General features: G+C 53.3%; 13 protein-coding genes across 13 annotated transcripts; 7 read left to right on the top strand and 6 right to left on the bottom strand.

Moving 5' to 3' along the window:
- Positions 1–313: 313 nt before the first annotated feature.
- On the bottom strand, positions 314–2,119 carry EI97DRAFT_465165 (uncharacterized protein; the record flags this gene model as incomplete). The annotated part of the gene is made up of 4 exons (XM_033801458.1): positions 1,419–2,119; positions 1,139–1,231; positions 800–924; positions 314–667 (listed from the first exon to the last, which is right to left on the bottom strand). The coding sequence occupies exons 1-4, from the start codon at positions 1,732–1,734 to the stop codon at positions 314–316; spliced, it is 888 nt and encodes a 295-aa protein (XP_033656296.1). The 5' UTR covers positions 1,735–2,119.
- Positions 2,120–3,636: 1,517 nt separating this feature from the next.
- On the bottom strand, positions 3,637–5,967 carry EI97DRAFT_413570 (siderochrome-iron transporter-like protein Sit1; the record flags this gene model as incomplete). Its single annotated transcript, XM_033796802.1, has 9 exons — positions 5,645–5,967; positions 5,511–5,594; positions 5,389–5,464; positions 5,274–5,338; positions 5,119–5,223; positions 5,002–5,065; positions 4,592–4,947; positions 4,142–4,541; positions 3,637–4,076 (listed from the first exon to the last, which is right to left on the bottom strand). Exons 1-9 carry the CDS (start codon positions 5,864–5,866, stop codon positions 3,637–3,639), a joined length of 1,812 nt encoding a protein of 603 aa, XP_033656297.1. The 5' UTR covers positions 5,867–5,967.
- Positions 5,968–7,246: 1,279 nt separating this feature from the next.
- EI97DRAFT_372292 (uncharacterized protein) lies at positions 7,247–8,864 on the bottom strand (the record flags this gene model as incomplete). The annotated part of the gene is made up of 2 exons (XM_033795340.1): positions 7,247–8,709; positions 8,756–8,864. 2 exons carry the CDS (start codon positions 8,862–8,864, stop codon positions 7,247–7,249), a joined length of 1,572 nt encoding a protein of 523 aa, XP_033656298.1.
- A 375-nt stretch (positions 8,865–9,239) lies between these two features.
- EI97DRAFT_371867 (PEBP-like protein) lies at positions 9,240–10,662 on the bottom strand (the record flags this gene model as incomplete). Its single annotated transcript, XM_033795316.1, has 2 exons — positions 9,240–9,985; positions 10,035–10,662. The coding sequence occupies 2 exons, from the start codon at positions 10,660–10,662 to the stop codon at positions 9,240–9,242; spliced, it is 1,374 nt and encodes a 457-aa protein (XP_033656299.1).
- A 133-nt stretch (positions 10,663–10,795) lies between these two features.
- On the top strand, positions 10,796–12,429 carry EI97DRAFT_431010 (ribosomal protein L4). The gene is made up of 2 exons (XM_033797830.1): positions 10,796–10,895; positions 10,950–12,429. The coding sequence occupies exons 1-2, from the start codon at positions 10,818–10,820 to the stop codon at positions 12,288–12,290; spliced, it is 1,419 nt and encodes a 472-aa protein (XP_033656300.1). The 5' UTR covers positions 10,796–10,817; the 3' UTR covers positions 12,291–12,429.
- On the bottom strand, positions 12,330–13,322 carry EI97DRAFT_431011 (uncharacterized protein). Its single transcript, XM_033797831.1, has one exon. It carries the CDS (start codon positions 13,267–13,269, stop codon positions 12,472–12,474), a length of 798 nt encoding a protein of 265 aa, XP_033656301.1. The 5' UTR covers positions 13,270–13,322; the 3' UTR covers positions 12,330–12,471.
- Positions 13,323–13,524: 202 nt separating this feature from the next.
- On the top strand, positions 13,525–14,232 carry EI97DRAFT_372541 (autophagy protein 16; the record flags this gene model as incomplete). The annotated part of the gene is made up of 2 exons (XM_033795358.1): positions 13,525–13,609; positions 13,685–14,232. 2 exons carry the CDS (start codon positions 13,525–13,527, stop codon positions 14,230–14,232), a joined length of 633 nt encoding a protein of 210 aa, XP_033656302.1.
- A 214-nt stretch (positions 14,233–14,446) lies between these two features.
- EI97DRAFT_431013 (Mov34-domain-containing protein) lies at positions 14,447–15,873 on the top strand. Its single transcript, XM_033797832.1, has 2 exons — positions 14,447–14,527; positions 14,624–15,873. The coding sequence occupies exons 1-2, from the start codon at positions 14,503–14,505 to the stop codon at positions 15,664–15,666; spliced, it is 1,068 nt and encodes a 355-aa protein (XP_033656303.1). The 5' UTR covers positions 14,447–14,502; the 3' UTR covers positions 15,667–15,873.
- A 78-nt stretch (positions 15,874–15,951) lies between these two features.
- Positions 15,952–17,568, bottom strand: EI97DRAFT_456209 (glutamyl-tRNA synthetase-like protein; the record flags this gene model as incomplete). Its single annotated transcript, XM_033800705.1, has 1 exon — positions 15,952–17,568. One exon carries the CDS (start codon positions 17,566–17,568, stop codon positions 15,952–15,954), a length of 1,617 nt encoding a protein of 538 aa, XP_033656304.1.
- A 31-nt stretch (positions 17,569–17,599) lies between these two features.
- Positions 17,600–19,548, top strand: EI97DRAFT_393440 (uncharacterized protein). The gene is made up of 5 exons (XM_033796279.1): positions 17,600–17,835; positions 17,882–17,911; positions 17,961–18,019; positions 18,081–18,543; positions 18,590–19,548. Coding segments are annotated over exons 1-5 (1,299 nt in total). The 5' UTR covers positions 17,600–17,834; the 3' UTR covers positions 19,336–19,548.
- A 117-nt stretch (positions 19,549–19,665) lies between these two features.
- On the top strand, positions 19,666–20,842 carry EI97DRAFT_393441 (uncharacterized protein). The gene has a single exon (XM_033796280.1). It carries the CDS (start codon positions 19,755–19,757, stop codon positions 20,628–20,630), a length of 876 nt encoding a protein of 291 aa, XP_033656306.1. The 5' UTR covers positions 19,666–19,754; the 3' UTR covers positions 20,631–20,842.
- Positions 20,843–21,128: 286 nt separating this feature from the next.
- Positions 21,129–22,477, top strand: EI97DRAFT_431016 (thymine dioxygenase). Its single transcript, XM_033797833.1, has 3 exons — positions 21,129–21,241; positions 21,295–21,916; positions 21,971–22,477. The coding sequence occupies exons 1-3, from the start codon at positions 21,188–21,190 to the stop codon at positions 22,330–22,332; spliced, it is 1,038 nt and encodes a 345-aa protein (XP_033656307.1). The 5' UTR covers positions 21,129–21,187; the 3' UTR covers positions 22,333–22,477.
- Positions 22,478–22,479: 2 nt separating this feature from the next.
- EI97DRAFT_218361 (uncharacterized protein) lies at positions 22,480–23,912 on the top strand. The gene has a single exon (XM_033793849.1). It carries the CDS (start codon positions 22,627–22,629, stop codon positions 23,647–23,649), a length of 1,023 nt encoding a protein of 340 aa, XP_033656308.1. The 5' UTR covers positions 22,480–22,626; the 3' UTR covers positions 23,650–23,912.
- The last annotated feature ends 294 nt before the right edge of the window (positions 23,913–24,206 follow it).

Here is a 24,206-nt window from a genome sequence, read left to right on the forward strand (position 1 = left end):
ATTGACACAAATGGTTGGAACGGAAGCACTGGGCCGTTGGTGATGTTCCCTCAGTGCGGGAGCACCTGGGCCCTCCTAAGGGCTTCCACAGGGTGGATCATCACGGAATATGCGCCTTCAGTCAGGATTATGCGAGTTTTGCGAGATACCCTTTGAGGCATGTGTATTGGTTTAGGCATCCTTTTCCCTCCAGTGCAGCTCATGCAGCTATGATGCGCACAGGAATAATCAAATAGACATTTACTTTTTGCCAACCGGTTATGACCTTTAATCCCCAACCTCTTCATGACTTTGCCCTTCCCATTTGTCGAATCTACAACCCTCCCCCCACCCCGGCCCTCGCCTCCTGCGCCCACTCCCACAGCCTCCCAAAGTCGCGGCATACGTGCTTGGTGCCCCATCCGTCGACACTCCGCAAGATGCGCCCGTCGACCTTGCTGCGTTCGAGCGTCTCGAGGGTGACGTCGGCGTTGCACATGAGGGATTGGCGGAGGTAGTCGAAACAGTGGTGCCAGTGGGTTTTGAGGTGGGGCGCGAGATATTGGAAGGTTGAGGGGGAATGGGAGGAAGAGGAGGACGAGGAGGACGAGGAGTGAGTAGGGTCCGACAGGGTCGAGGGATCGGACTCGGGCGATGTTGCGGCTAGGAGGGATTTGCGTATGTTGTTCTGTAGAGGTTAAATGTTAGGGGGTGTGTATGTGTTGGAGTGGTGGTTCGATTTGAAAGGAGAGGAGAGTGAAGGGGGGGAGGTGGGGAAAATGGGAGGAGGGATGGAGGGTATACTTATACGTATACGTACCAAGCAGTGCAGTTGGTGGAATACAGACACGACTTTTGTGTTTTCGAGGAGCGAGTTTGTGGAGTCTTGGTCTGCGTAGGGGATTGGGGTGCCGGTGGTGGAGAGTTGGATGAAGCCTTTGCCTCCTGTTGGGGGAAGGGGGATTAGATTATGCGGGTCTGCTAGATGTGGAGGCTGGCTTCTTTGGGGAGAAGGTATATAGAAGATGGGGGTGGATGGAGGTCTTATGGAGGAGCAGAGAGAGATGCGGGGTTTCATTCTCAAGGTTTCTTTCCTTTAAAGAAGGAAAAAAGGGGGGAAGGAAGGAGAGAACAAGGGAGGAGAAGGGAAGGTACGTACGAGGCAGCAGCGAATCCCAGATGCCATCCGCCTCGGGCCCGCCGTCCTTTTGGAAGTCGGCGTTTGGAGAAAAGATGACGGAGATGTTGTATCCTGTTCATCATGCACGTCAATATCTGTGTACAATCCAGATTTCCTTCCAAGATCCAAAGTCGACTTTTTCCTTTCCAGAAGAAACATGCTCTCGAAACGAAAAAAAGGAAAGAAAAAAGGGGAAAGGAGAGAAGATAAATAAAGAAATAAATGCAAATTACTTAGAAATAGAGAATGTTACACATACCAAAAGGCGCCCTGTCCACTCCTCCCACCTCCGCCTCAGCCTCCGCCAACGCACCACCACCACTACCACTACCAGCACTGGCCACACAACTCTTCCCCCTCGCACCCAACAGTGCCCCGATGGCTATGCCGGATACCAGGCATATAAATCCAATAGCCCATACTTCCCACGCGCGACGGTAGCGTAGGCCACGCTTCTCAGAAACGGATGGTTTTTCCCGCGGCCATTGGGAATGGGAAGGCGATGTGGGCAAGAGGGCATGCGAGGCTTCGACGTCGATGTCTTCGTCCGAGGGGTCGGTGGTGGTGCGCGGCATGTTGGGTTTTGGATGGGGTTAGTGGAAGGTTGGCACGAAGGTGTCAAGAGGCGAGGTTGAGGTTGGATATGTATTGAGGCTTGGATGCGGGAGCCACGTGGATGGGATGCTGGATGTGCGTCGGGGATATATATGGGGTACGGTAGATCGGGGCTTAGTTTGCCAGGTTGATTAATTGCGGGTTGTGGAGCTGGGTAAAGACGTGCATATGCATGCGTATATAGTCAACTGGGGTGGGTGAATATATCTTATTGGGTGGGCTGGGCACTTTGTAGATCTGCCGAGCATGGGATTTGTGTGAATTAGCCTGCAGGGGTGGAGAAGGGTTCTTGGTGGATGGATACTGTGGTTAGGTAGAGTGCAGCGGATTGTAGGCTCGGAGATGTTGTCCGTTGTGTTTTACGGGCGGGTTTTTGAGGATGATTAGGAATATCGTTTCCATTGGGAACCCTAGGAATCGTATCTATCGTGATTGGCTATGTTTACCTCAACAACTCTACGCGAAAGTAGAAAACATAGCACGAAACACATTTCAAAGAAATTTCGTATACTTGACCATTGACCCTCGATGGAACGCAGAAAATGATCAACTCGATTTGCGCTGCTGCTAGACCACGTGGAAACATGGTATCCACAGGTACAGCAAGTTACCTAGTGTGGGGTCAACCTCGCTACCGGTACCCGCGCCGAGATACAACTACATAGCCTAACAAGAACGTCACGAAAATCAACGGCAATAACTTCGCAAATCGAATGTATATTTCCTTGCCATGTACCTTGCTGTACCTACATAATTGAGCGACACCTGGTCATCGAGCAAAGCCGCCCTACAAGCTTAAGCTAGTTGGCGTTGCACATGCTCTTACCGGGGTAAGCCATCTCCCGCCACACCCCCAACAACGTCGCTGCCACACTACCGAAAACCATCCACTCACATTGTCCAACTCCTGTTCCTAACATCTTCCCTTCCCTCCCCTCTCCTCTGGCCTGTTAAGTTACCACCCACATCCAAAATGAGGTCCTGCTTACGTAATCATTCAGGGATACACTCCCACTTCCCTCCCGCCCTCCCTCCTCCATTCCCCATCCTCCTCCCTCGCCATTTGCCATTCCCGCCCGCCACAGCGCGCGGTTCGTGCACTCCCCAAAACCGGGGCAAGCCGCAAGAAAGCGAGATTGAAAGATTTTGCTACATCTTCGTACTAGATATATTTATAACTGGACATGTCTTCTTGCACAGGTCTCCTTCAGAAAGTGATGCGGACACGGGGAAGACATGTATCTGACGTCCTCAAAGATTCCAAGTAATATAGAGAGTATGACTGTTAAGGGTAGCACAAGGCAGGAGATAGGGGAACCCCTAGCGCGAAAGAAGACGGGAAAACCCAACTCCCCAAACGACAGAAGGCATGTTACAATATACAAGCCACTCTCGTCTTGAAACAGCTCCAACATACTTTGCGCGTTACCGCAGATTCACGTATGCAAGTCCTCATTGACGCTCCAAACTCAATGTCGCCAATCGGCGCAAGAGACAAGGGATAAACAAACCACGGATATCGTCGCCTGGGAACACACAGTCGTCAAGTCGAGTACTAACCGAAAAGAAGGTTTCTATTTGTTTACGAAGAAAGAAAGTTTATTACATGTGCCAGAAGAAGGTACCAACAAGTCAACCCTGTTAAAACATAAGGCACATCCAAAGAGGGTAAGCAGTGCTACACCGACATTGCACCGGACTTTCTGCATCCAGCACATAAATGCCTCTCCGATCAATCATATCCAACCTTTCCCACCCCAACCCCTTTCGCAGATCCAAATCACCATTCCCACCCCCACCCAACACAGTTACGCACGAAGTAGCTGTCCCCCGAGACCCACCAGGCCAAGCAACCCACCCACCTACTTCTTCAAAAACCCAATAACACTCTTCCTCTCCTCCACTCGATTCCTCTCCTCACCCTCACCCTCCCCCTCCCCCTCCCCCTCACCCCCAACCCTCTCCGCATCCGGCAAACTCTGCTCATTCCCCAACCGCGGATTCCTGATGAGGCAAGCAAACACGATAAGCGGGGCGCAGAGACAGATACCCGTGATGCACAGCAACCGCTGCACGTGCTTGTACGCCTCGATGGCGGCATCGCGCTGAGGTGTGCCTGGAGGATAAGTCATGACGAGCGTGAAGGGCGAGTTGAACCATTCCGCGGCGGCGGTGGCGTTGCCGAGACGATGCGTCAACTCGACGGGGATGGTTTGGGACCAGACGGCGCCGGAGATGGTGTTGCCGAGGGCGGAGCCGATGTTGTAGGTTGCGAGGTAGAGGCCGGTGATGACAGCGACGTCTGGGAGGTGTTAGGAAGCGATATATGAACGTAAAAAGGAGGGGTTGGAAGATGTTAGAACGTACGCTCGTGGCGAGTAGCAGCCTGAATGCTTGCTTGCGCCGGGTAAGGGAAGAAGCCACCTGCAATACCGAGGAGGACCTGTGCGCCGATGATGCCTGCGTGAGTGGATTGCGACTCGCCGCCACGGTAGTGGATCAGAAGGCCGAAGGCGACGGCGAAAAGGCAGGTGCCGAACAGGATGAATGGCTTGAGCCGGCGCACCCGAAAGATTACCAAGCCTAGGAGTGTACCCGTAACCACGGATGCAAAGCTGTACAAGGACGTGATACGGGTGGCTGATTTGATGGACTCGTTGAAGGCGACGATGAGGACCGTGTAGAGAAAATCGCCCTGGACGCCCCAAGCGAAGTTCAGGAAGCAGGCGATACCGAGGGCTCCCCACACTGCGCGATCCTTTAGGAGCTAGAACTGATCTTAGCGTCTAGCGACCAATCTTATAAGGTGATACTTACATGGAAGGGAACCATGGGGTGCGGAGCTTTGCGCTCCCAGACAATCCAGAGAGGAACGCAAACCACGCCTATGACGAGAGGGGTGATGATTTTGGCAGTCTTCCAAATGTCCGCGTTGCCTTTTGCGACCGTAAATGGCACGAGAATGAAGCCGAAGACGACGATGAGGAGGAGGATGCCAATAACATCCAGCTGCCAGAAGAGTGCTCGAAGGAGACGCTTACCGCCATAGAGTTGGTACGGTGTCTTGTAGTGGTCGAGGTCGCCGGCGCGCTTCGCTTTATGGCCGACCCACCACAGCGAAAGAATAAGAGGAAAAGAGCATACGGTGTAGATGATCGCCCACATGCCGATGCCTGCCAGCGTCCGTCAACTTCGTTATCCTAAAGCTACTGATGCACATTACTTACCCCATCGCCAAGTCGTAACCTTCAGAACTGCAGCCGAGACATCTCCGCTGACCCAAGTGTTTATCTAGAAGGAATTAGTGACGGTGTTCCGCTGAGAGGTACCTTTTGTCGACTCACGAGGAACGGCAACGCAGGGACGTAAGAGAAGAAGACACGAGAACGCAGGGATGTGGTATCGGCGATGATAACTTCGACGAGGAGGATGACGGATGTGTAGCCAATCTGCCAACAATCAGTAGGTGCATCGCAAAGAGCGACATGATGGCGCATACCTGGTAGAGACATGCCCCAGCAATGAAAGTGTCGACATCGGTAGCTACCGCCTCGATGATTGTGCCTGGTCGAGGTCAGATCCAGCTGATCCCAGTATATGCCCTTAACACCGACCAATGACATAGAAGAAGACGGAGACGAGGATGAGTTCAACTCTGCCGAAGACGTCCGCGATTTTGGCTGCAGTGGGCTATCAAAAGTTAGCAATAGCGCAATAGTTGGTATGGCGAGCGTACCTGTGCAGCAGCGGCGATGACTGCGCGAACGGTGTTCAGTGTAGCCAGAGTCGAGTGAGTTTGGAAGCTTGAGGTGGCCGTAGGCTGGATATTTGTTAGCAGCATTGACATTGAACTCCAGAAGCACAATGTACCTGGTAGGCGTAGCGAAGGGTTCCGTCGAGGCCATAGGCATAGGCAATCAAGAAGACGCCTATGAATATGAAAATGCGGTTGGCGACGGTTGTGTGCTGCGAGATAATCTCAATCCGCTCGACCCCAGGGCTCTTCTTGCCCAGAAGGACGGTGGAGGCCCTGCTGCTGGACCGTTCTGGGGAGCTGTCGTGGGCTTTGTTGTGGTACTCTTGGACCGCCATCTTGAAGAACTTGTAGTGCTCTGTGACGTCTGACACCTTATACCCAAGAGGAACTCGGTCGAGGGGGAGGACGGGGTGAAGGAGTGATGGTTAGAAGGTAGTGCTGGGTGGATCTTATCTGATCAAAATCTGATTAAATAATGTAGTCAAGCGGGTGGAGTACCCTTGCTAGTCCGTGAGACTATCGTCCAAGACGGTTTAGTGACTTCTCTTCGGGATCGGGGATCCTGGAAATGGTAAAGGCCGCAAGCCCACTAGCGTCATAGCAGAGATAAATAATCTGATCAATCCTTTGCATGTGCTTTTCCCATCCCAGTTCCTCACCGTCATCCGTTTGTCAATGCTAGTAGGAATAGGAGGGTTTGACCGCAATACCATGCTCAAACCATCAGCTGCACCCATGAGCACCATCCATTTCTATTTCCCTCACACAACAGTTCTTGTGACCACCAATAACATTAATGATGCGGTTTGTGCATGTGCTTCACCGGCAGCATATCAGCCGAGAAACATATCGGTGACGCCAGAGTGCAAAGTGGGGAAGTCTGCGAACCCTAGGAAGGTAGCGGAATTCCTTCGTAGTGCGTTTGCAACACATAGATCGGACCCTCTGTACCCGTGGAGATGAAACACACTGGGAAACCACGGCTTTGAGATCCTGGATGCCCGTCCTGCGAAAGGCGTTGTCTCGGGAGAAGTCTGCTGGTAACTTGTCCATACCGCTGCTATGTCAGCGAAGACCGTCCTCGAGGGCCAAACGATCAAGACCCACCTCCCAGAATCGCAAACGGTCCAGTCTTTGAATGGCGAACTTCAAACATATTGAAGAAGCTGATAGCATAAATCAATCGGTTATGACCGGCCTTCTTGAACAACGATATACGGCACGGGTATCACCACAGCAGAGGTAACGGCCCGAAGCTCTGTGTCCCGCGGATAGGCGGGTGACGGGCACAAAGAGGACATTGTTGTACTTAGGTCGTGCAGTGAACTATTCCAGACCGCTTGTGAGCAGGTCTTATTTCCGCAGTGTGACATGCCGTCCCAGGCCTGCCACCTGTCGTTTGTAACCGTGCCCAACGATCGCGTTATACTCTGAGGTACGACAATGCATCACAGAGTAGAGGTATCGAGTAGACCGCCACCAACGGCTTCTTTTGCTTCCGATGAAACAAGAAAATGATCAGTTCGGATTCGGGCGATTCTATGACTCCCTGGGTTCGTGTAAATGCAGCTTGCGATGCGAAGAGATGCTTTGCAATTGTCTTCCATTGTCCAAGGCAACCTAGTCTCGGTCTTCAACTTACCCCAACCGAATTCTTCAGGGAGACCACCGCAGGTACGGGAAGACCCATCTCCTGCCAAGAACAGGGGATGCCGCTACCACTCCGTCTCTCTGCAGAGTAGGTCCCACCCAACCAGTCTCCACACTTCCAATTTGAACCAGTCACCGACATCATCGTCTGCAATCTTCGGCGCCTTCGGCAACGGCCCTAGAAGCCCAGGCCGCCGGAGCACATCTGCAAACTCGTCATCCTCTCCCTCGCCGAATGTACCCACCAACAGCGTTCGCTGCAGCCTGTCCCTAGCATGAGTGGCGAGAGGCGCAGTAGATGCTCTTGGAAGAGCCTTCAGCGTGGTAGACCGGCCGGCTGTGGATGACCGTCGACCGGTAGGAGTTGACGGACGTGAGGGGAGGGGCGCATTCATATGGTAAGGTGCCAGCCCGAGCGCTCGATCAAGAATGGTGATCAGGCATTGCGCCTGTAGACGGGCGACGGTAGCATTTGTAAGACCCCTTGCAAGGGCCGTCTTTTCATCCTTAGGTTGCGAAGCAATGATGTCTCCCTCGATGGTGGTGCTGCGATGGGTGTCAAACGTGAAGTAGAAGAGAAGCTGGCCAACACGCTGGAGGATGTGGAATAATACGCCTTCGAATATGTCTCGGTGGTGCTTGTCGTCCTTGCTGAGACTTCCCATGAGCGCATTGATGAACTGTGACATAGTGCGGAATGGAGCCGTGTCTCTTGGGGGTGCGTTCCCTTGGTTCCGGTCCCTATTATGGTTGCTCGGGGCTGGGCAGCGAGCGCCGGCAACTTGTTGAGCATAATCGGAAATACTCTCCAAGATGCCGTTGATCGCCTTGACGCATTGGAATGTCACCAATCCAGGGAGGTGGTTTCCACCAACGTCAACAAGCCTCTTGAGGCCAACCAGCAGTGATGCCCACGCTCGTGTTGATGCCTGTATTATCGACGCCAACTCTGATTTATCCTTCTCGATCGGAGTCGTCCCGTTCCGAAATTCATTTGCCAGTCGGTCGTGATTCCGCAAAGCTAGAGCAATTATCGAACCAATTGCACGGGCTGTATCCATGAGAGCGAAGCAGAGCCCTTCTCGATCCACAGGATGTTGGTTGCAGAGCTTGTGTGATAGATACACCTTTTGGCACAGGTGCTCTTTCGCTTTGTCCACTTCCCCAAGCTCCGTTGCAGGAGGTTGCACTTTGTCCGAGTTTGGACAGCCTTGTTCGGTATCCAACGCTGGCTTTTTCGCTCGTTTCGGCGTTCGGGCTGACCTGCTCGCGGTTCGTTTCCGCTTGGATTGCGCTGGAAATGAATCGGGGTCAAGTATAGTATGGAGATCTGTGCTGGTTGCATCGCTGCTTATTCGCCTTTCGAGCTGCAAAATTCTGTGTTCCAACTCCTCGCAACGTCGCTGCGATGCGTCGTATTGTGCTTTCCAATAGGCAACCTGATCGAGGTGGCGGTGATGGGTTTCGTGGTTCGCGAATGACTGTTTTCCCCGTCCAAGATGGTCGCGCAGTTGCAGGATGTAATCTGCTCCTTGTTAGTGTCCGTGGTTTTTCAATTGACAACTATGCCTTACCTCTCACTGTGACACTATCGGGCTTATGTTGAAGGATTGAGATTGCCAGAGCCACCTGCAGCCGTGAAGGAACAGCACCAGCATCACAACTCGCGACTGGAGAGTCCATCTGGCCACCGGAATCGGAGCGGGATGGTGGAGTAGGAGGAGTGCTGCTGAAATTCCAGGTTTCTCAGATGGGAGGTGCGACCACCTGTACACCAGACTCGTGGTGGGGAAGGAGCGCTGATGCGTGGCAGGTACGACTCACACGGATCTCGGGAAAAAGAAAAAATGAATGATTCAAAAGATCGCTGGAGAGAAACCTTGGAAGGAAATAGAAGAATGACTAATCCAGATGGCTCAGTAGCTGGATGCTGTCCTCTGCGGTGAGATGATATGATACAATTCGAGAGCGTTGCCGCTCATGTAAATGACCCTACCTAGGTATACATGGTCCTCTATTGCCAATCGTACAATCGCTAGCTATGCTGAAAAACGCCAACTACCGCATTCTCTCCGTCCGCCTCTTATAGGGGAGCGGCTCGACGCGCTTGTGCTTAAACTCAACATCCACCTGGTCGCCGAAACCTGCTCGCCGCATGACTTCCGCCATGCTGTCATCCCATTGTGTCCTGAAGAGGGTGGCTCCGAGCGGTTTCAACTGCTGCTTGTCGATGAAGCTGCGGAGACGGAATCCGTCTCTCTTTGTATTCATGATCTCGGTGACATCCAACTTATGACCATCCTTCTGCTCTAGCACAAAAACAGCCAGGCGATGATAGGGAGCACCCTTGTGAGCCCATGGCGGCAACCAAGGCAAAGCGATCTGCTTCTCGGCGGGAGTTGTTGCCTTGCTGTCCCTATGTCCAATCATGGTGAAAGGTATGGACGTCTGAGTGGGTGATATAGGAATGTTCGACGCGATGAAATGGCATCGGTAGGTGAACCCATCCTTCTCCGGGACAGGTACATCTCCATCGACGACGACCACGGACACCAGCTTCTCGCCCTGCTCGAACGACTGTACTCTGAGCCTGGGCATTTTTTCGCTCACACTAGAATCCACGAAATCCCCAGGTTGGATTACTTTTCGTCCGAATGCAAGCTCGATGTCGACGACAGTGTCAAGCGCGGGTAGGAAGTCGGGCACGATGTTCATCTGAGTGAGGCGCTGCTCCAGGAGTGGACGCTTATATTGCCGCCACTTTCTGTCAGCGAGATACCGGTAAATAGGCTTGTTCATATCCCCTATAGGTCAATCAGCATCCCATCGGTGATGCCTCTGGGAGCAACTTACCTTGTCCATCCTCAAACTTCTTCTTCACGATTGGATCGTTGATATCAGCCAAGATAATCAACTCGTTCAAATGCTCCTTCATGCTCTTAATCCTCGCCTCCTTGGCCCTCTCCCCACCGCTGACAGCTGGGTCCTGTGCCATCAAGTTCTTCAACCGCAGTTTTTGCGTTTCGATCTGTTTGAGCTTCTCTTGCCGGTCTTCCAGCAGAATCTTCCGCGCCTCCTGGAAACACTGGTATGGCAACTGTTCGAAGGGAATCTCATCGGTTTTGCGCATAGCAGATCGTCGGATGGCGGCTCGACGACGTCGCGATCCAATGGGCAAGACACCATCTCTGCGGATGAGACGTCGCTCTGCGCGCTTGTCTTCGACACGGTTGGGATCCAATCGTCCCCATTTCTTCATATATTCCGGGATATCTCTCGACTCTCCTTGTGCCGAGGCAGGAGTGGGTGGAGGAGGCGGCGGAGTCGAGGTTCCCTTCTCCGTCTGTAGCTCTTCACGCACAGCCGGGGTCGTGGAAAGGAGGCGGATGGTGGTGCCGTTGGCGGCAAAGGCGCCGGTTGCTGGCTGCCGCACGCAGCGCAGACACGCACTGAATTGGCGTAGCGGCGCCATTGACGCCATTGATGGATTGTCTGGAGGCTGTTCCGGCGTGTTGATGCTGGTTGGCGCTGGCTGGAGAAGGTTGCGGTCGGTGCCAAGGCGAACTTTTTTCCGAGCACTCTTCCGCGCCAGCTCCGCGACCCTGTCTCTGTCTCTCCAGCGTTCACACATCGGCCATGCCTTCCACGAGGATATCCGCGCCGATGCGTGGCCTCACATTGCAATTGGGCAGGCTGTCCATACGACAGCATGTTGTACGGCTTCCTGCATCCCTTTCCACCCCGCATTCTTTTCTAACGAGCGCGCAGCCTTCCGTGTCCGCACGTTCCTCATACTCCCGCAGCATAACGACTTCTCCTTCTACGCTGGCATCCGTGTCTCCGATTACTGTCTCCGTTGATTCGCCGCCTTCTGTCTTGCCATTGTCTGAGCGGACCGTTTCCGCAACAATCCACCACTTTCCCTCCCTTGAACCTCTCCGCTACGAAAACTTCCCAGCGAACCACCTCTACCTCCCTACCAGACGCGACATTCTTCACCGAGCTGTGATATACGAAGGCGACAAGACCCGCCTAGGTACCGCAAGCACAAAATGGCGAGACGAAGTCCGCGGCTCTGCCAAAAAGCTTCATCCTCAGAAAGGCACCGGTAGAGCCCGTGTTGGCGACAAGAAATCACCCATCAGGAGAGGTGGAGGTGTTGCTCACGGCCCGAAACCGAGAGACTTCTCGACCGGACTGCAGAAGAAGGTGTATGATCTTGCTTGGAGGACAGCGCTTTCGTACCGGTTCCGGAAGGGCGAGTTGGTCATTGTCGACAATGCGTTGGAGATTGAAAGTCCGTCACCTACGCTGCTGCGCTATATCTTCGAGCGCAATCGCTGGGGCCACAGAAATGGACGCAGCATATTGGTCACGTTACAAGAACGTCCCCTGCTCTCAAAGGCCCTCGCCGAATCACCCAAAGAAGGGTGGACTGGGACTTGGGAGGAGGTGGACGTGAAGGACATGCTATCACTGGGCAGAATAGTCATCGAGAGAAAGGCCCTTCAAAACATCCTTCTCCAGCACCAATCCGACATCGTCCACTCCACCTTTCCGCCTAAACTCTACAAGAAGCTCGAGCCGGAAGAGCTGCAGCAGAATCTTGGATGGGAGGAGTTTAAGACCTTGGAAATCGCAAAGCCTGAAGACCTCCCTATACTGCAACCCGAGCTCTTTGAACGCCTGGCGTACAAGAGATTGATTCAGGCTAAACAGTACACCGGGCAAGACACCGCTGAGCTGCAGGCCTCGGCGTTCAACCTTCTCTCGGAAGCGCGACGTATACAGTCCGAGGCGCTAGAGCGGCACCCGATTCTGAGGGAGATAGAGAGCGAGGATCCGGAGAAGGCCATCCAAGCGACCGAGAAGCGCGTCGAGCTCTTCAAGACACAGGCTGAGCGGTCCGAATATATGGCAAAGGCATTGAGGGCGCTGGGCCATGAGGAAGCGGCGCTTGAATGGGAAGCCCGTGCCGAGGAGGACCGGTATGAGGCTGCGAAGGATGAGGTATGGTTAGAAAGTGAACGTGGAACGGGTGAGACGGCCGAGACAGCAGAGGGTGATCAGGCACAAATCGAGGAGGGTAAACCTCGCGAGGTGCGGTAACCTTACATGTAGGTTGGGATGTTGGGGACGATGAACGCGTGATATATTCGATTGTATTAGTACAGTGCACATCGTGACACTTATATGTCAGCTGTACAAATAGCTACGGCATTTCCATGCGCTTATCCATCTTACACATTATTCTATGTATACAGGTGATGCTCTGGTAAACATGCAGTTCTTAACCAGCATTCTTCTCTGTTTTCTCCGCCTTCTCCAATTTCTTTCCCTCAAACACCAACGTCATCACTCCTCCCACCACCCCTTGGGGCTCCTTCGCCTCCGTCGACCCCTTACACTCTGCCAGCGCCTCCCTCACCCTCTTCAACACATCGCTACACTCTTTCTCCGACGCCACCCTCCCCCTCCTCTTCGGCCCCAACAGCACCTCCACCTTCCTCCCCTCCCTTAGAAACTGCTTCATCTTCTCCAACCTATGCCCCAAGTCCCCCGGCGCAATCGCCCAATTTAACTCCAGACTCTTCGGCGCGGGCCCCTTTCCCACCCCCCTCGCCTCCCTCCTCTCAATCTCCAACTTCTTCTCGTGCTGCAACCGCAGGTCTATTTTCGAAACGACCTTACAAACCGGCGGGTTCTCCGGGTCGGAGCGGCCGAAGATGTCGACTTCGCCGGGAGAGACTTGCATCAGGTAGTGAGTGGTGCGGTTGTAGGAGCGGCGGGCTTCGTCAAAGGGCATGTAGGCGTGAAAGACGCCGTTGGCGTCGACGAGATTGATGTGGGAGGCTTGGATAGCGTTGTCGAGGACGTAGTGGTCGGTTAGGGCGTGGCGCTCCGTGTCTTTCTTTTTGTAGTGTTTGGAGCGGGTGACGGTGAGGGGTTGGGAAAGTGTCGCCGTTCGGGGGTGGAGGTGTGGTCGTATGATGGAGAGGATGCATGATGGAGGGGATTGGTGGAGGGTAGGGGCGATGAAGACGCGGTAGAGGGCCCGTGAGGTGCTGGAGATGTGGAAGGGAGGCATGATGGAGGGATTGGGTGTGTACAAAGGAGTGACGTGAATAGAAGGGAAGATTGATGTCTGCCAGAGATTCAACCAGTTGACTTGTCGTTGAAATCTGAAAGCTCGGACCACCCTCGCGGCAACACCTCCGCGATGACATCCCCCCTCCTTCCTCCTAGCCTTACACAAGATCGTGGGAACTACTCTCAATCTCGCAATGCTACATGTAAGAAACACGCCTTCGCTTCTGTATCGACATTCTGCACACCTGCCACCATGAGCAATCCGCTCGAAGAGTATTTGCATGCACTCGAAGCCCGCGATCTCCGCGAAAAGGCCCATGCGGACTACGTCAACGCATGTGAGTTGCCGACCACTGCTCGCAGGCGTAGTTTTGCGGTTGCGCAGGGACGACTCATATGCTGAGTATATGTAGATACCAAACTAGCCGACGGGAGGGCAGCTTTCTCGGCTCCCACCCAAGCAGTTCCAGACAAGCCATCCCCTTCCCCAAGCCAGTCCTCCAAGTCAATACGTCCAGGCACTTCGCAAGGAAAATCATCTTCAGTTGCGGAACCCGCTTCTCAGCCCTCCAACCTCGCCCAACTCCGAGCAGACTTCGCCTCCAGCCAGAAAGCCCGATCAGACCTCGAGGCCAAGCTCTCAGAAACCAACGCCGACTTCGCCGCTCTCAAAGCAGCCAACAACGAGCTCAAGGACAGCTTCGCGCAGCTGGAAAAGCTGAAGGAGAATCTGGAACGGAGGAACAGAGATCTGGTGGAGGAATTGAAGGAGAAGGGGAAGCTGGTGGAGGAGGTGCAGAATGAGATGGTTTCCTTGAACCTGCAGCTGAATGTGGCAGAGAGGGAGAAGGAGAAGCTGAAGAAGGATAATGAGGAGTTGACGAGGAGGTTTATGGAGAAGATGGAGGAGGATGCGAGGAGGATGAATGAGAGTATTGATAGGTGGACTGCGCGGAGGTGAGGCAACTAGTCGTACCGGAATCGGGGTCGCTGAGCTGAACTCCTGAATCCTTTCCATGCATGGTTTATTATTTTCGCAAGCAATCATACGAAGTTTCCACACTTCATCTCCGCCCATATAATAAATAACCTCCCCGCAATGAATGTGGCTGGTGCCTGAATTGTCTTGGCGGTACCTATAGCTCCCCACCAAAGGTATCTATACAAGCTTCACTCTACCACAACACCACAACTTACTACTCGACAAGTGATACCCGCCGAACCTCCAGCCATGGAGACGGCAATGAAGACATGGGGTAAGTTACCTCATTCTGTTTCACGGTCCAATCCCTCTTAACACCCCCCAACACCCCCCAACTTCTACCCACCATCTCACTAACTCCTCCCCATAGAGCTCGAGAACTCCATCAACCTCGTGGACCCCACCCGCGACGCCCTCTACACCTACTCCGAGTCCTCCCAAAAGTCCATCAACCAAGCCAAACCCTGGCGCTCCGACCCCAACTACTTCACCCACGTCCGCATCTCGGCCGTCGCCTTGCTCAAAATGGTCATGCACGCCCGCAGCGGCGGCCACCTGGAAGTCATGGGCCTGATGCTGGGCAAAATCGAAGCAAATACCTTCGTCGTTACCGACTCTTTCAGATTACCTGTAGAAGGGACCGAGACGCGGGTGAATGCGCAGGACGAGGCGAACGAATACATGGTCGAGTTTTTGGACCGGGCGAGGCAGAGCGGGCAGATGGAGAATGCGGTCGGGTGGTACCACAGTCATCCCGGCTACGGATGCTGGTTATCCGGCATCGACGTTAGTACCCAGCGCACGCAGCAGACGTTCCAGGATCCATTCGTCGCCGTCGTCATCGACCCGGATCGCACGGTTTCGGCTGGCAAAGTGGAGATCGGAGCCTTCAGGACGTATCCCGAGGCGTACGTCAAGGACAAGGAGAAGAGCGGGAATGTGAGTGGCGGGGGCGATGGCTTCGAAACCATTCCGCTGGGTAAGATTGAGGATTTTGGCGCCCATGCCAATCATTACTATGCGCTGGATGTGAGTCACTATAAGAGCACGCTCGACACGAAGATCCTCGAGGCGCTGTGGAATAAGTACTGGGTTAGTACACTGTCTGCCTCTCCGCTGTTTTCGAATCGCGAGTATGGGACGATGCAGATAAGGGATTTGGCGAGTAAACTGCAGCGGGAGAATGCGGGCCAGAAGCGCTTGCAGAATATCATGCCAGGCGGTGGTGCTGCCGAGACGGGGAAGGGTGGGCAGTTGAAGAAGTTGGTTGCTGCGGCGGAGAAGATTAGTAGGGAGGAGGAGATGGGGTTGTTGGCCGCGCAGGTTAAGGAGAAGGTGTTCATGGTCAATGGTCCCAGTGGTGGGGCTGGCGACGCAGGGCAGCAAGGGAATGAGGTGGAGATGAAGACATAAGTCCTGTTCTTATGGCGTTTGAGGGTTAGACAGGTCTGCATGGCGTGGTGTTTGGCGCTCTATACGGTGGACATGGGATTGCGAAATGCGAATGAACTGTTACGACTCCGCATGAGATGCTGCGATGGTCTTGGTAGGATCATATTACATTGGTGGTCCGGGCTCTAGATAACCGTCTAACTATACTAAATAAAAGTATTCTACAAGTATGCTGCCTTGTTCATATTTCGCGTGGTATGATCCGACGTCGATTCGTGCCCTCACAATATCGTACACAGTTATAATCTATTTGCCCTCCACTCCCAACCTCTTGAGGCACTCCTCCCTCCCCAGTATCCCCATAATATCATACAGCCTCATCCCCTGTTCACTCCCCGTCAGCGCGATCCTGAGATAGTGATACACCTCTTTAGCACCACTCCGTCCCTCAGGTCTCCCATCAATGATCTCATGAACTTTCTGCATCAGATTATCCTTCGTCCAGTCCTGCACATTCGCAAGACTCTTCACACGTTCCGCAATGTCTCCGTCCGCGGCGGGTTTATTGCGAGGCGGAACGAAAACATAGGAATGCCGGTAGACGAATTCATTCGCATTCGTATAGTTTTCCGCGTCGGCGACGACGAGCCGCTCGATGAGTTGAGCGGGACTCGACCCATCCGAAGGTTTCCAGCCCGCATACGGACCTTCCGGATCCTGAACGAAGCGAAGCACCGATTGCACAATCTCCTGCAATCCCTTACCACCCGCCTTCGCGCGCTCCAGCGCATGCTTCCTCTGCAGGAAATACAGTTTCCCAAACGTGACCGTCGTATTCCCCTTTGTGAATTTGAGCGTAAACTTGTCGATCAGTTTCTGCAGGTCCATGACGTCGCTTTTCTCGCTGTGGCTCCAGCCCAGCAGCGCGGCAAAGTTGGTCAGGGTCTCGGGGAAGATTTCCATTTCCTTGAAGGCGGAGATGTCGGTGTCGAAGTTGCGCTTGCTGAGCTTGTTGCCGTTTTCGTCGACGAGGAGGCCGACGTGGGCGAATTGTGGGGTTTTCCAGCCGAAGGCGTTATAGAGTGCGATGTGCTTTGGTGTGGAGGGCATCCATTCAGAACCCCGGATTACGTGGGTGACTTTCATGTGGTGGTCGTCTACTACGTTGGCTAGGTGGTATGTGGGGAGGCCGTCGCTCTTGAGCAGAATGGGATCTTCGAAAGCATTCTCGCCTCTCCTTTTCATGAGAGGTCTGAAGGTCCCGTAGATGAGGTCTTCGTAAGAGGGATACTGGTCCGGGACTCGTAATCGCACAACGAATTTCTCGCCGGCCGCCGCGCGGGATTCGGACTCCTCGTTCGGTATACTTTCGCATGTGCGGTCATAGTCCGTCGCGAGGCCGAGCCTGTGTCGCTGTTCCGCCAGTGCGTTGAGCCGCTCGCTCGAGCAAAAACATCGATATGCATGGCCGTTTTCTAGCAGTTTCCCTGCATGCTCGCGGTACAGCTCGCTCCTTTCCGATTGTCTGTAGGGCCCGTATGGTCCGCCTACTTCAGGACCCTCATCCCACTGTAGCCCTGCCCATCGCAGGTCCTTATATAATCGCTCCTCGGCGTCCGGTACGGTTCTCTTCGTATCGGTGTCTTCTATTCGGAGAAGGAATTGGCCGCCAGTCCGTTTCGCGAGGAGGTAGTTGAAAAGCGCGGTTCGTAACGATCCAAGATGCAGATAGCCAGTCGGGGAGGGCGCGAATCGCGTCCTAGCTGGTGTATCCGGGAGTTCGACTTTTGTTTTCCTTCCCTTGAAGCCCTTTGCGGAGATGGAACTATGCCACCTCCTCGCACTATCTCTTGATAGACGGATCATACATGACCGGCATGTATAAGAGCCTATTCGCGGTGGAAAAACGAGCGAAGGGGACATTGGAGTCTTGTTCTTCTCTTGCCTCACCAGAGTGGAAGTGCTGCAGTCGGAATTTCTGAGCCCGGAGGGGCGGGTTTCGCCGACGCCGATCAGATTCCGAAGACCTGCAGGAGGATACGACTCACTTTTTTTGTTGCCGCTTGCGTCTTAGACACCGAAAGTTTGCTTCCTTGCTGCCTTCTTCTTTCTTTCCCTGTACATATTTACCCGGCTGTGGGTGCTCTATCGCTCTCTGGGAAACGTAACGACCGCTTCTTTACACCAAGAGTAAGCGACTCAGTCTCTGCAAAGAGGTTTGCTGATTTATGGACAGTGAACGACGTTGACGAGATCGACCTCTACGGTATGCTAAGTTTACCTGCTCTTCCTCCCGCATAGTCTGATTGAAGTAGAGGTCCTCGGCATAACAAGTGGCGCCAGTAAAGCAGAAATCAAGAAAGCCTACCACAAGGTTTGTCCAGCCTTGCGCATTGCGCATACTACTCTCAGGCGTTGCTTACGCGTTCGGACAGGCAGCATTAGCACATCACCCGGACAAGGTCGTAGAAGAAGAACGCGTCGAAGCCGAAGTGCGATTCAAAGCCGCGAAGCAAGCCTACGAAATCCTCTACGATGACGAGAAGCGCCACCTCTATGATACCCACGGCATGGCCGCATTTGATCCGAGCAGAGGAGGAGGCATGGGCGGTGCGGGCCCGGACATGGACGACATTTTCGCTCAGATGTTTGGGGGCATGGGGGGCATGGGGTTTGGCGGTATGCCTGGTATGGGCGGTATGCCAGGTGGTCCGCGCCGGAACGTGCCGAGGAAGGGCAGGAGCGTGGAGCAGGAGTATGAGGTTTCGCTGGAGGAGCTGTACAAGGGCAAGACGACCAAGTTCGCGAATACGAAGAACGTCGTCTGTAAGACATGCGAGGGCAGTGGTGGCAAGCCAGGCGCGAAGCCGCATGCGTGCGGCGTCTGCAACGGCCAAGGTATGTGTGTTTAGGTTTGACACTGTAGCGTACTAACAAGAGCTAGGTATGAAGGCTGTGCTTCGACAAGTAGGCCCTGGTCTTGTCACTCAAGAGACGGTGGTCTGCAGTACATGCTCTGGGTCCGGCAAGCTGTTCAAGGAGAAAGAGCGCTGTAAGAAATGCAAAGGGAAGAAGGTTGTGGAAAGCAAAAACGTCTTGGAACTCTACATCCCGCGCGGTGCTAAAGAGGGAGATAGGATAGTGCTCGCGGGTGAGGCCGACCAGCTTCCCGATCAGGAGCCCGGAGACATCATCTTCACCCTAGTTGAGACACCGCACGACGTTTTTGACCGAGCCGGGTCGGATCTCAAGGCAACGTTGAAGATCAGCCTTGCGGAGGCGCTCACAGGTTTCAACCGTGTAGTGTTGACGCATTTGGACGGCCGAGGCATTCAACTCAACATCAAACAACCGAACGGGAAGGTATTAAGGCCCGGGCAAGTTCTCAAGGTGCCGGGTGAGGGTATGCCTGTGAAGAGGAGCGACGCCAAAGGTGACCTATACCTCACCGTGGAGGTTGAATTCCCCGAGGATGGCTGGCTCAAGAGCGAGGAGGCAGTCAATAAGGTACGGAACGTCCTTCCCGCTACGAAGGCCGAAGTGGGCAACCCTGAAGAGGTTGAGGAAGTCGAACTGGAGTTCGATGCCGACCTGGATGAGTTTGGTGCTGGAAGCGATGATCCTCGTGCTGGAAACCAATGGCAGGACGATGATGATGATGAGGGCGGCCCTCAGTGCGCTACACAGTAGGTGGCGCCTACGACGTCACGAATTTCTCTGCATATTTTTGGCGTTTGTGGTTTTTCCAGCAGATACCGTGGGAGGTTTGCATAGAGGGGCACTGGAACTATCTAGGTGGTGGAGATAGGTCGGCCTACCGTTTGCTGTTTAAGGCTTGGAATCAATGGACAGTTAGATGCGTTCATTTTCATGGCTGAAATCGAGTTAACTTTGTCATTCACGATACTCTGTGAGCACTGAACGCCTAGTACCGCGTACTCTCTGTACCACAATTGATCGATGGATCCTCATACTAGCCAATCATAGCACGACTTGGATGACCTCACCACTTCGACCCACACTATGGACTACGTGAGCTATATCCAGCACCATTGAGTCAATCGGCGTGAGACCAACCCACGTATCCGAGAAATATCAGTCTTCCAACAATGCTGCGCCATCGCCCAGACCCCGTCGACTTCCTCATCCTGGGCGCAGGCTGGACCTCTCAATTCCTCATCCCGGAGCTTCACCGCTGCGGCATCACACATGCCGCAACAACAACCACAGGCCGGGACAACACGATCCCTTTCAAATTTGACCCCGAATCTGCAGACTTGGAGCCTTATGAGAGACTTCCGTCAGCAGAAACCGTGTTGATTACGTTCCCGTTAAGAGGACACGGTCAATCGAAACATATCACTTCGTTGTATCGGAAAGTGCACGGGGAGAAGAATCGCTGGATTCAATTGGGAAGTAGTGGGATCTTCAATAAAGAGCGGGAAGCCATTGCAGGCGAGCATGGAGGCTGGAGCACCGAGGAATCGGAGTATGATCGCAGTGATCCGAGGGCTATTGCCGAAGATGAGCTGAGGGAGTGTGTAGGTGGCTGCGTGCTCAATCTCTCGGGTCTCTATGGCGGAGAACGCAAACCGAGAAACTGGCTTGGAAGATTGGCCAAGTCGAAGGACGATGTCAGAGCGCGCGTCTCGGTGCATTTCGTGCATGGAGAAGATGTTGCTAGGGCGATTGTGGCTACGCATAGGAATTTCACGGAGGGGAAGAGGTGGATTGTTACGGATTTGAGGGTGTATGATTGGTGGGATCTTATTTTGAGTTTTAGTGCGTTGGTGGACGAGGAGGAGAGGGAGAGTGTAGAGGAGAGGGAGAAGAGGTTGCTGTTTGGGAAGTGGGTTGGGGAGTTGATGGTTGAGGAGGGGGTGAGGGCGCTGCCTAGGTCGATGGGGGTGTTGGGGAGGAAGTTGGATTCGAGGGGGTTTTGGAGGACGATGGAGATTTGGCCTAGGCATGGGAGGCTGGCTTGAGGGAAAGGGTGGTTCTTGTTGTTCAGGTTAACGAGAGTCTGAGACGACGATACTTGAAGAGGTGATTCTCCATGTCAGATAAGATCACATAGATGTTGCTTTAAGAGTCTGAGGTACTGACGGCACTTGCAAAAGGCTATCGTACTATGATAGATATGATTGGGTTGACCGATTCGAAGGATATTCACGAACTGAAGCACAACTGTCAGAAGAGAAAAATGTGGAGCTATCATCAGGTTAATACCACTGTCCACAGATACCTAGGTAGTTCTCCCAAGGCACGCGTGACGAGTGGTGAACACAAGCCTACCCCGCCATGTATCACCTTATCAACGAGAAGCTCCCAACCTTCCTTATCCGGCTTGACCCCTCCCATGAACCTCTCAAGTTTCACAGACACAATCAGTGCTGAGGGGTAGATCTGGTGCTGAGAGATTCGTAGGACAAACACGCGCGTACTCTTCACTCTTCACTCCTGTCCTCAGGCTGTTTCCATCCCTCCTTAGAATCTCAAATCACCCTCTATAGTCTATCAAGGCACACCAAGTCGCCACAATATGGCCGATATCACTGTCGATTCAGCCGTCGCAAAGGACGATCTGGTAATCCCTGTATGTGGCATAGCATGCACAGCTCAAGACGAATATCTGTACTGAATAGGCAGCTCATTGACTTCTCACAATATCTCTCAGGCGACCCTGCAGCGAAGAAGTCAACGGCTCAAGCCGTCCTAAATGGCTTCCAGAATGCTGGATTCATATACCTCAAGAATCACGGCATACCCGCAGAGACAGTCTCAAAAGTCTTCGCCCACTCGGCCAAATTCTTTGCTGGGCCCAAAGAACAGAAAGATGCACTGGCCTGGTATTCTCCGGAAGCAAATCGCGGATATACCGCTCAAGGTCGAGAGAAGGTAACGGATCTCGAGAATCAGGGTGACGTTGAAGAGCTGCGGAAGACTGTGCCTGATTTGAAGGAATCTTTTGAGATCGGCAGAGAAGGAGAAGCCGGTATGCCGAATATGTGGCCCCCGACCGAGGGCGACGAGGAAGCGAAGGCGTTCAAGGATGTGATGATGCAATTCCATGATACATGCAAGGAGCTGCATATGCAGGTCATGCGAGCGATTGCCTTGGGAATGGGCATTGACGAGAATTGGTTTGACAGCTATACGGACGTGGGTGATAATACGTTGAGGTTGTTGCATTACCCTGGGGTGCCGAAGTCAGTGTTTAGGAGGAGCGACGGTCAACTGCAGGTGAGAGCTGGTGAGCATAGTGATTATGGTAAGTTCGATTCCAATGTCCACAAGTGCGAGTCTGCATCTGATCAAGTCCGAGGTTCCATAACACTGCTCTTCCAAGACTCTCGCGGCGGCTTGCAAGTACGCTCACCCAAAGGAACATTTGTTGACGCCACACCCATTCCGGACACCATTGTCGTCAATGCAGGTGACCTGCTAGCCAGATGGAGCAATGATACGATCAAGAGTACGAAGCATCGGGTTGTGGAGCCGCCTTTGAAACCAGAGGATGAGGCTGCCGATTTCTATCCACCGCGGTACTCTGTCGCGTACTTTTGTAACCCCAACTTTGATCGCATGATTGAGGCTATCCCTGGAACTTATGAGAAGACGGGAAGGATTTATGAGGGAATCAGGAGTGGTGATTATCTGGTGAGGAGGTTGACTGCAACATATTGATGGACCGAGGTCACCTGCTCCGTAGAAGGCGCGAATGGTAGATACGGAGCGGGCCGCCAGGGTGGGGAACCCTACTAAACTGAAGCCAGAATAAACAGCATCAAACACCAATGTCGGAATATCAATCGGCCTGTCTTCTCGTTCATACTATGCCATTCCCGTAATTATGTGGCCTTCGGTGCTCTGACGTCTTCTAATTGATGTGGCCATCAACCATGAATTGACAGCATATTGGGCTCCATGCCAACATCCTTCACACCGCCAGGTTGAGCTCATCGACTGCCCACTCCCCAGATGAGACAAGTCCCACATGCTGTCCGGACACTCAAAACTGTCACAAAACTCCCTCTGGATCTCGGCCTTACCTCTCGTCCTTTGGAAGATGTCCGCCAGGTTTTTGGCGCGCTCGCCACGCGGTTCGAGACACCCCACGAATCCCACCTTGATCCCATTTTCATTTCAATTGACACTGGAACCAAGGACAATGATGCAGCCATGTTCATGAAGAATCCGATTTGCGACATTGGTGTCGCGTATCTGGATAGCCGCTACTTTGGATCCTGCAGCGATACCCGTAAGCCCAGAGAGCACAGCCATCCAGTCATACAAACGCACCACTACCTGTGTGACCCGCGTCCTGGATTGACATTCAAGAGAATCAAAGGGCGTCTAAGATTTGGAGCTGTCTGGCCTGAGCTGGTCCCAAGGCGAAAGCGCCAGCAATTGATCTCGCAGATCTTCTACCATGATGCCAGATCCGATGGATACGCCTGCTGTCCCAGCAAGGACTTCCACCTGATCAATCCCAATCAGACCCGGCTCGTATCTGCGTCGAATTGCCGTCCTGTGATCGTTGTTGGTCACTCGCTCCATCAAGATCTGGCTATCCTTGAACAGGCGGGCTTCACGCTCAACCAAAACGTCGTCCTCCACTATCTAGACACTCAATTGATCGCAGGGCATCTGCTCAGGGGCGGTGTCTGGAGTCTCAAAAGCATGTGCAAGATTCTCGACATCAACTGCGAAGGCTTGCATGTTTCTGGCAATGACGCGACGTATACGCTCGTTGCGTTGCTGAAGATGGCTTCGATGCTGTTGGGGTACCAGGACAAGACGGAGAGCCAGGTTATGGCCTTCAAGCTAAGAGCCCTTGTGAGATACGCTGATAAGGACCTCCCAAAGCTGAGAGGTACATATGATTGGGGTTATCGGAATCGATGGCAGCAGTTCCTTGAGCGACGGAAGTACTGGATCTATGCTGGGATTGCATGTCTGGCGTACCCGTTGAGCTGGGTACTTCATCACGGCTGGATCTGAGTATCTCGCACGCCTCTAAAGTTTATTCCTCTGGTTCTTTCGCGAAAAGTGCGAACGAGAAAATGTCCTCTACTTAAATCAAAGCACCTTCACCACATGCCCGATCGGGAATAGTCATCACGGCGAGTCATGGCTTTCGACCTTTGCCTGCAACGGCCTACACTACCACCGAGTGAAAGTGGTTTCTCGGTTTAGCAGCCAAAATATCTTCCGGTGCGACTAGTGATATTCATGACCAAAAATTTCACAGATTGCTTCGAATGGTAATCCCGAACAACAATTGAACGCTTGCTATATCACGGAGCTAAACCGCCCTTCAGGTTGGGGATTATGTTTTGTCATGGATTATCGTGTACTCAAACGACCATCGCAAACCTTGGGTCTCACGAGGGTTACATTAAGAGCGGAGTCGTACTGCGGGGAAAAGCCCATGCGCCCTTGATAGGTTAAATCAACCCTTGGGAAGGATCGAAGCCTGTCAATCCCGGAAGCGGTGCCGTCCCTGCAGCTGCATGACAACTACAAATGTCGGAACGTCTGCACAAGCGGTGCTGCAG

Source organism: Westerdykella ornata, assembly GCF_010094085.1.
Source record: "Westerdykella ornata strain CBS 379.55 unplaced genomic scaffold EI97scaffold_4, whole genome shotgun sequence".
NCBI classification, from domain to species: domain Eukaryota; kingdom Fungi; phylum Ascomycota; class Dothideomycetes; order Pleosporales; family Sporormiaceae; genus Westerdykella; species Westerdykella ornata.

What these genes read in the sequence shown, in the direction of transcription:
- EI97DRAFT_431016 (XM_033797833.1), top strand. Translation starts at nt 21,188, where the DNA reads ATGGCCGATATCACTGTCGATTCAGCCGTCGCAAAGGACGATCTGGTA. An exon ending in AGGACGATCTGGTAATCCCT is followed by an intron (nt 21,242 to 21,294) that starts GTATGTGGCATA and finishes CTGAATAGGCAG; the next exon opens with CTCATTGACTTCTCACAATA. An exon ending in TGGTGAGCATAGTGATTATG is followed by an intron (nt 21,917 to 21,970) that starts GTAAGTTCGATT and finishes ATCAAGTCCGAG; the next exon opens with GTTCCATAACACTGCTCTTC.
- EI97DRAFT_431011 (XM_033797831.1), bottom strand. Translation starts at nt 13,269, where the DNA reads ATGCCTCCCTTCCACATCTCCAGCACCTCACGGGCCCTCTACCGCGTC.
- EI97DRAFT_393441 (XM_033796280.1), top strand. Translation starts at nt 19,755, where the DNA reads ATGCTGCGCCATCGCCCAGACCCCGTCGACTTCCTCATCCTGGGCGCA.
- EI97DRAFT_393440 (XM_033796279.1), top strand. An exon ending in TGACGAGATCGACCTCTACG is followed by an intron (nt 17,912 to 17,960) that starts GTATGCTAAGTT and finishes TGATTGAAGTAG; the next exon opens with AGGTCCTCGGCATAACAAGT. An exon ending in TCAAGAAAGCCTACCACAAG is followed by an intron (nt 18,020 to 18,080) that starts GTTTGTCCAGCC and finishes GCGTTCGGACAG; the next exon opens with GCAGCATTAGCACATCACCC.
- EI97DRAFT_218361 (XM_033793849.1), top strand. Translation starts at nt 22,627, where the DNA reads ATGAGACAAGTCCCACATGCTGTCCGGACACTCAAAACTGTCACAAAA.
- EI97DRAFT_431013 (XM_033797832.1), top strand. Translation starts at nt 14,503, where the DNA reads ATGGAGACGGCAATGAAGACATGGG. An exon ending in GACGGCAATGAAGACATGGG is followed by an intron (nt 14,528 to 14,623) that starts GTAAGTTACCTC and finishes TCCTCCCCATAG; the next exon opens with AGCTCGAGAACTCCATCAAC.
- EI97DRAFT_431010 (XM_033797830.1), top strand. Translation starts at nt 10,818, where the DNA reads ATGCCTTCCACGAGGATATCCGCGCCGATGCGTGGCCTCACATTGCAA. An exon ending in TGTCCATACGACAGCATGTT is followed by an intron (nt 10,896 to 10,949) that starts GTACGGCTTCCT and finishes ACGAGCGCGCAG; the next exon opens with CCTTCCGTGTCCGCACGTTC.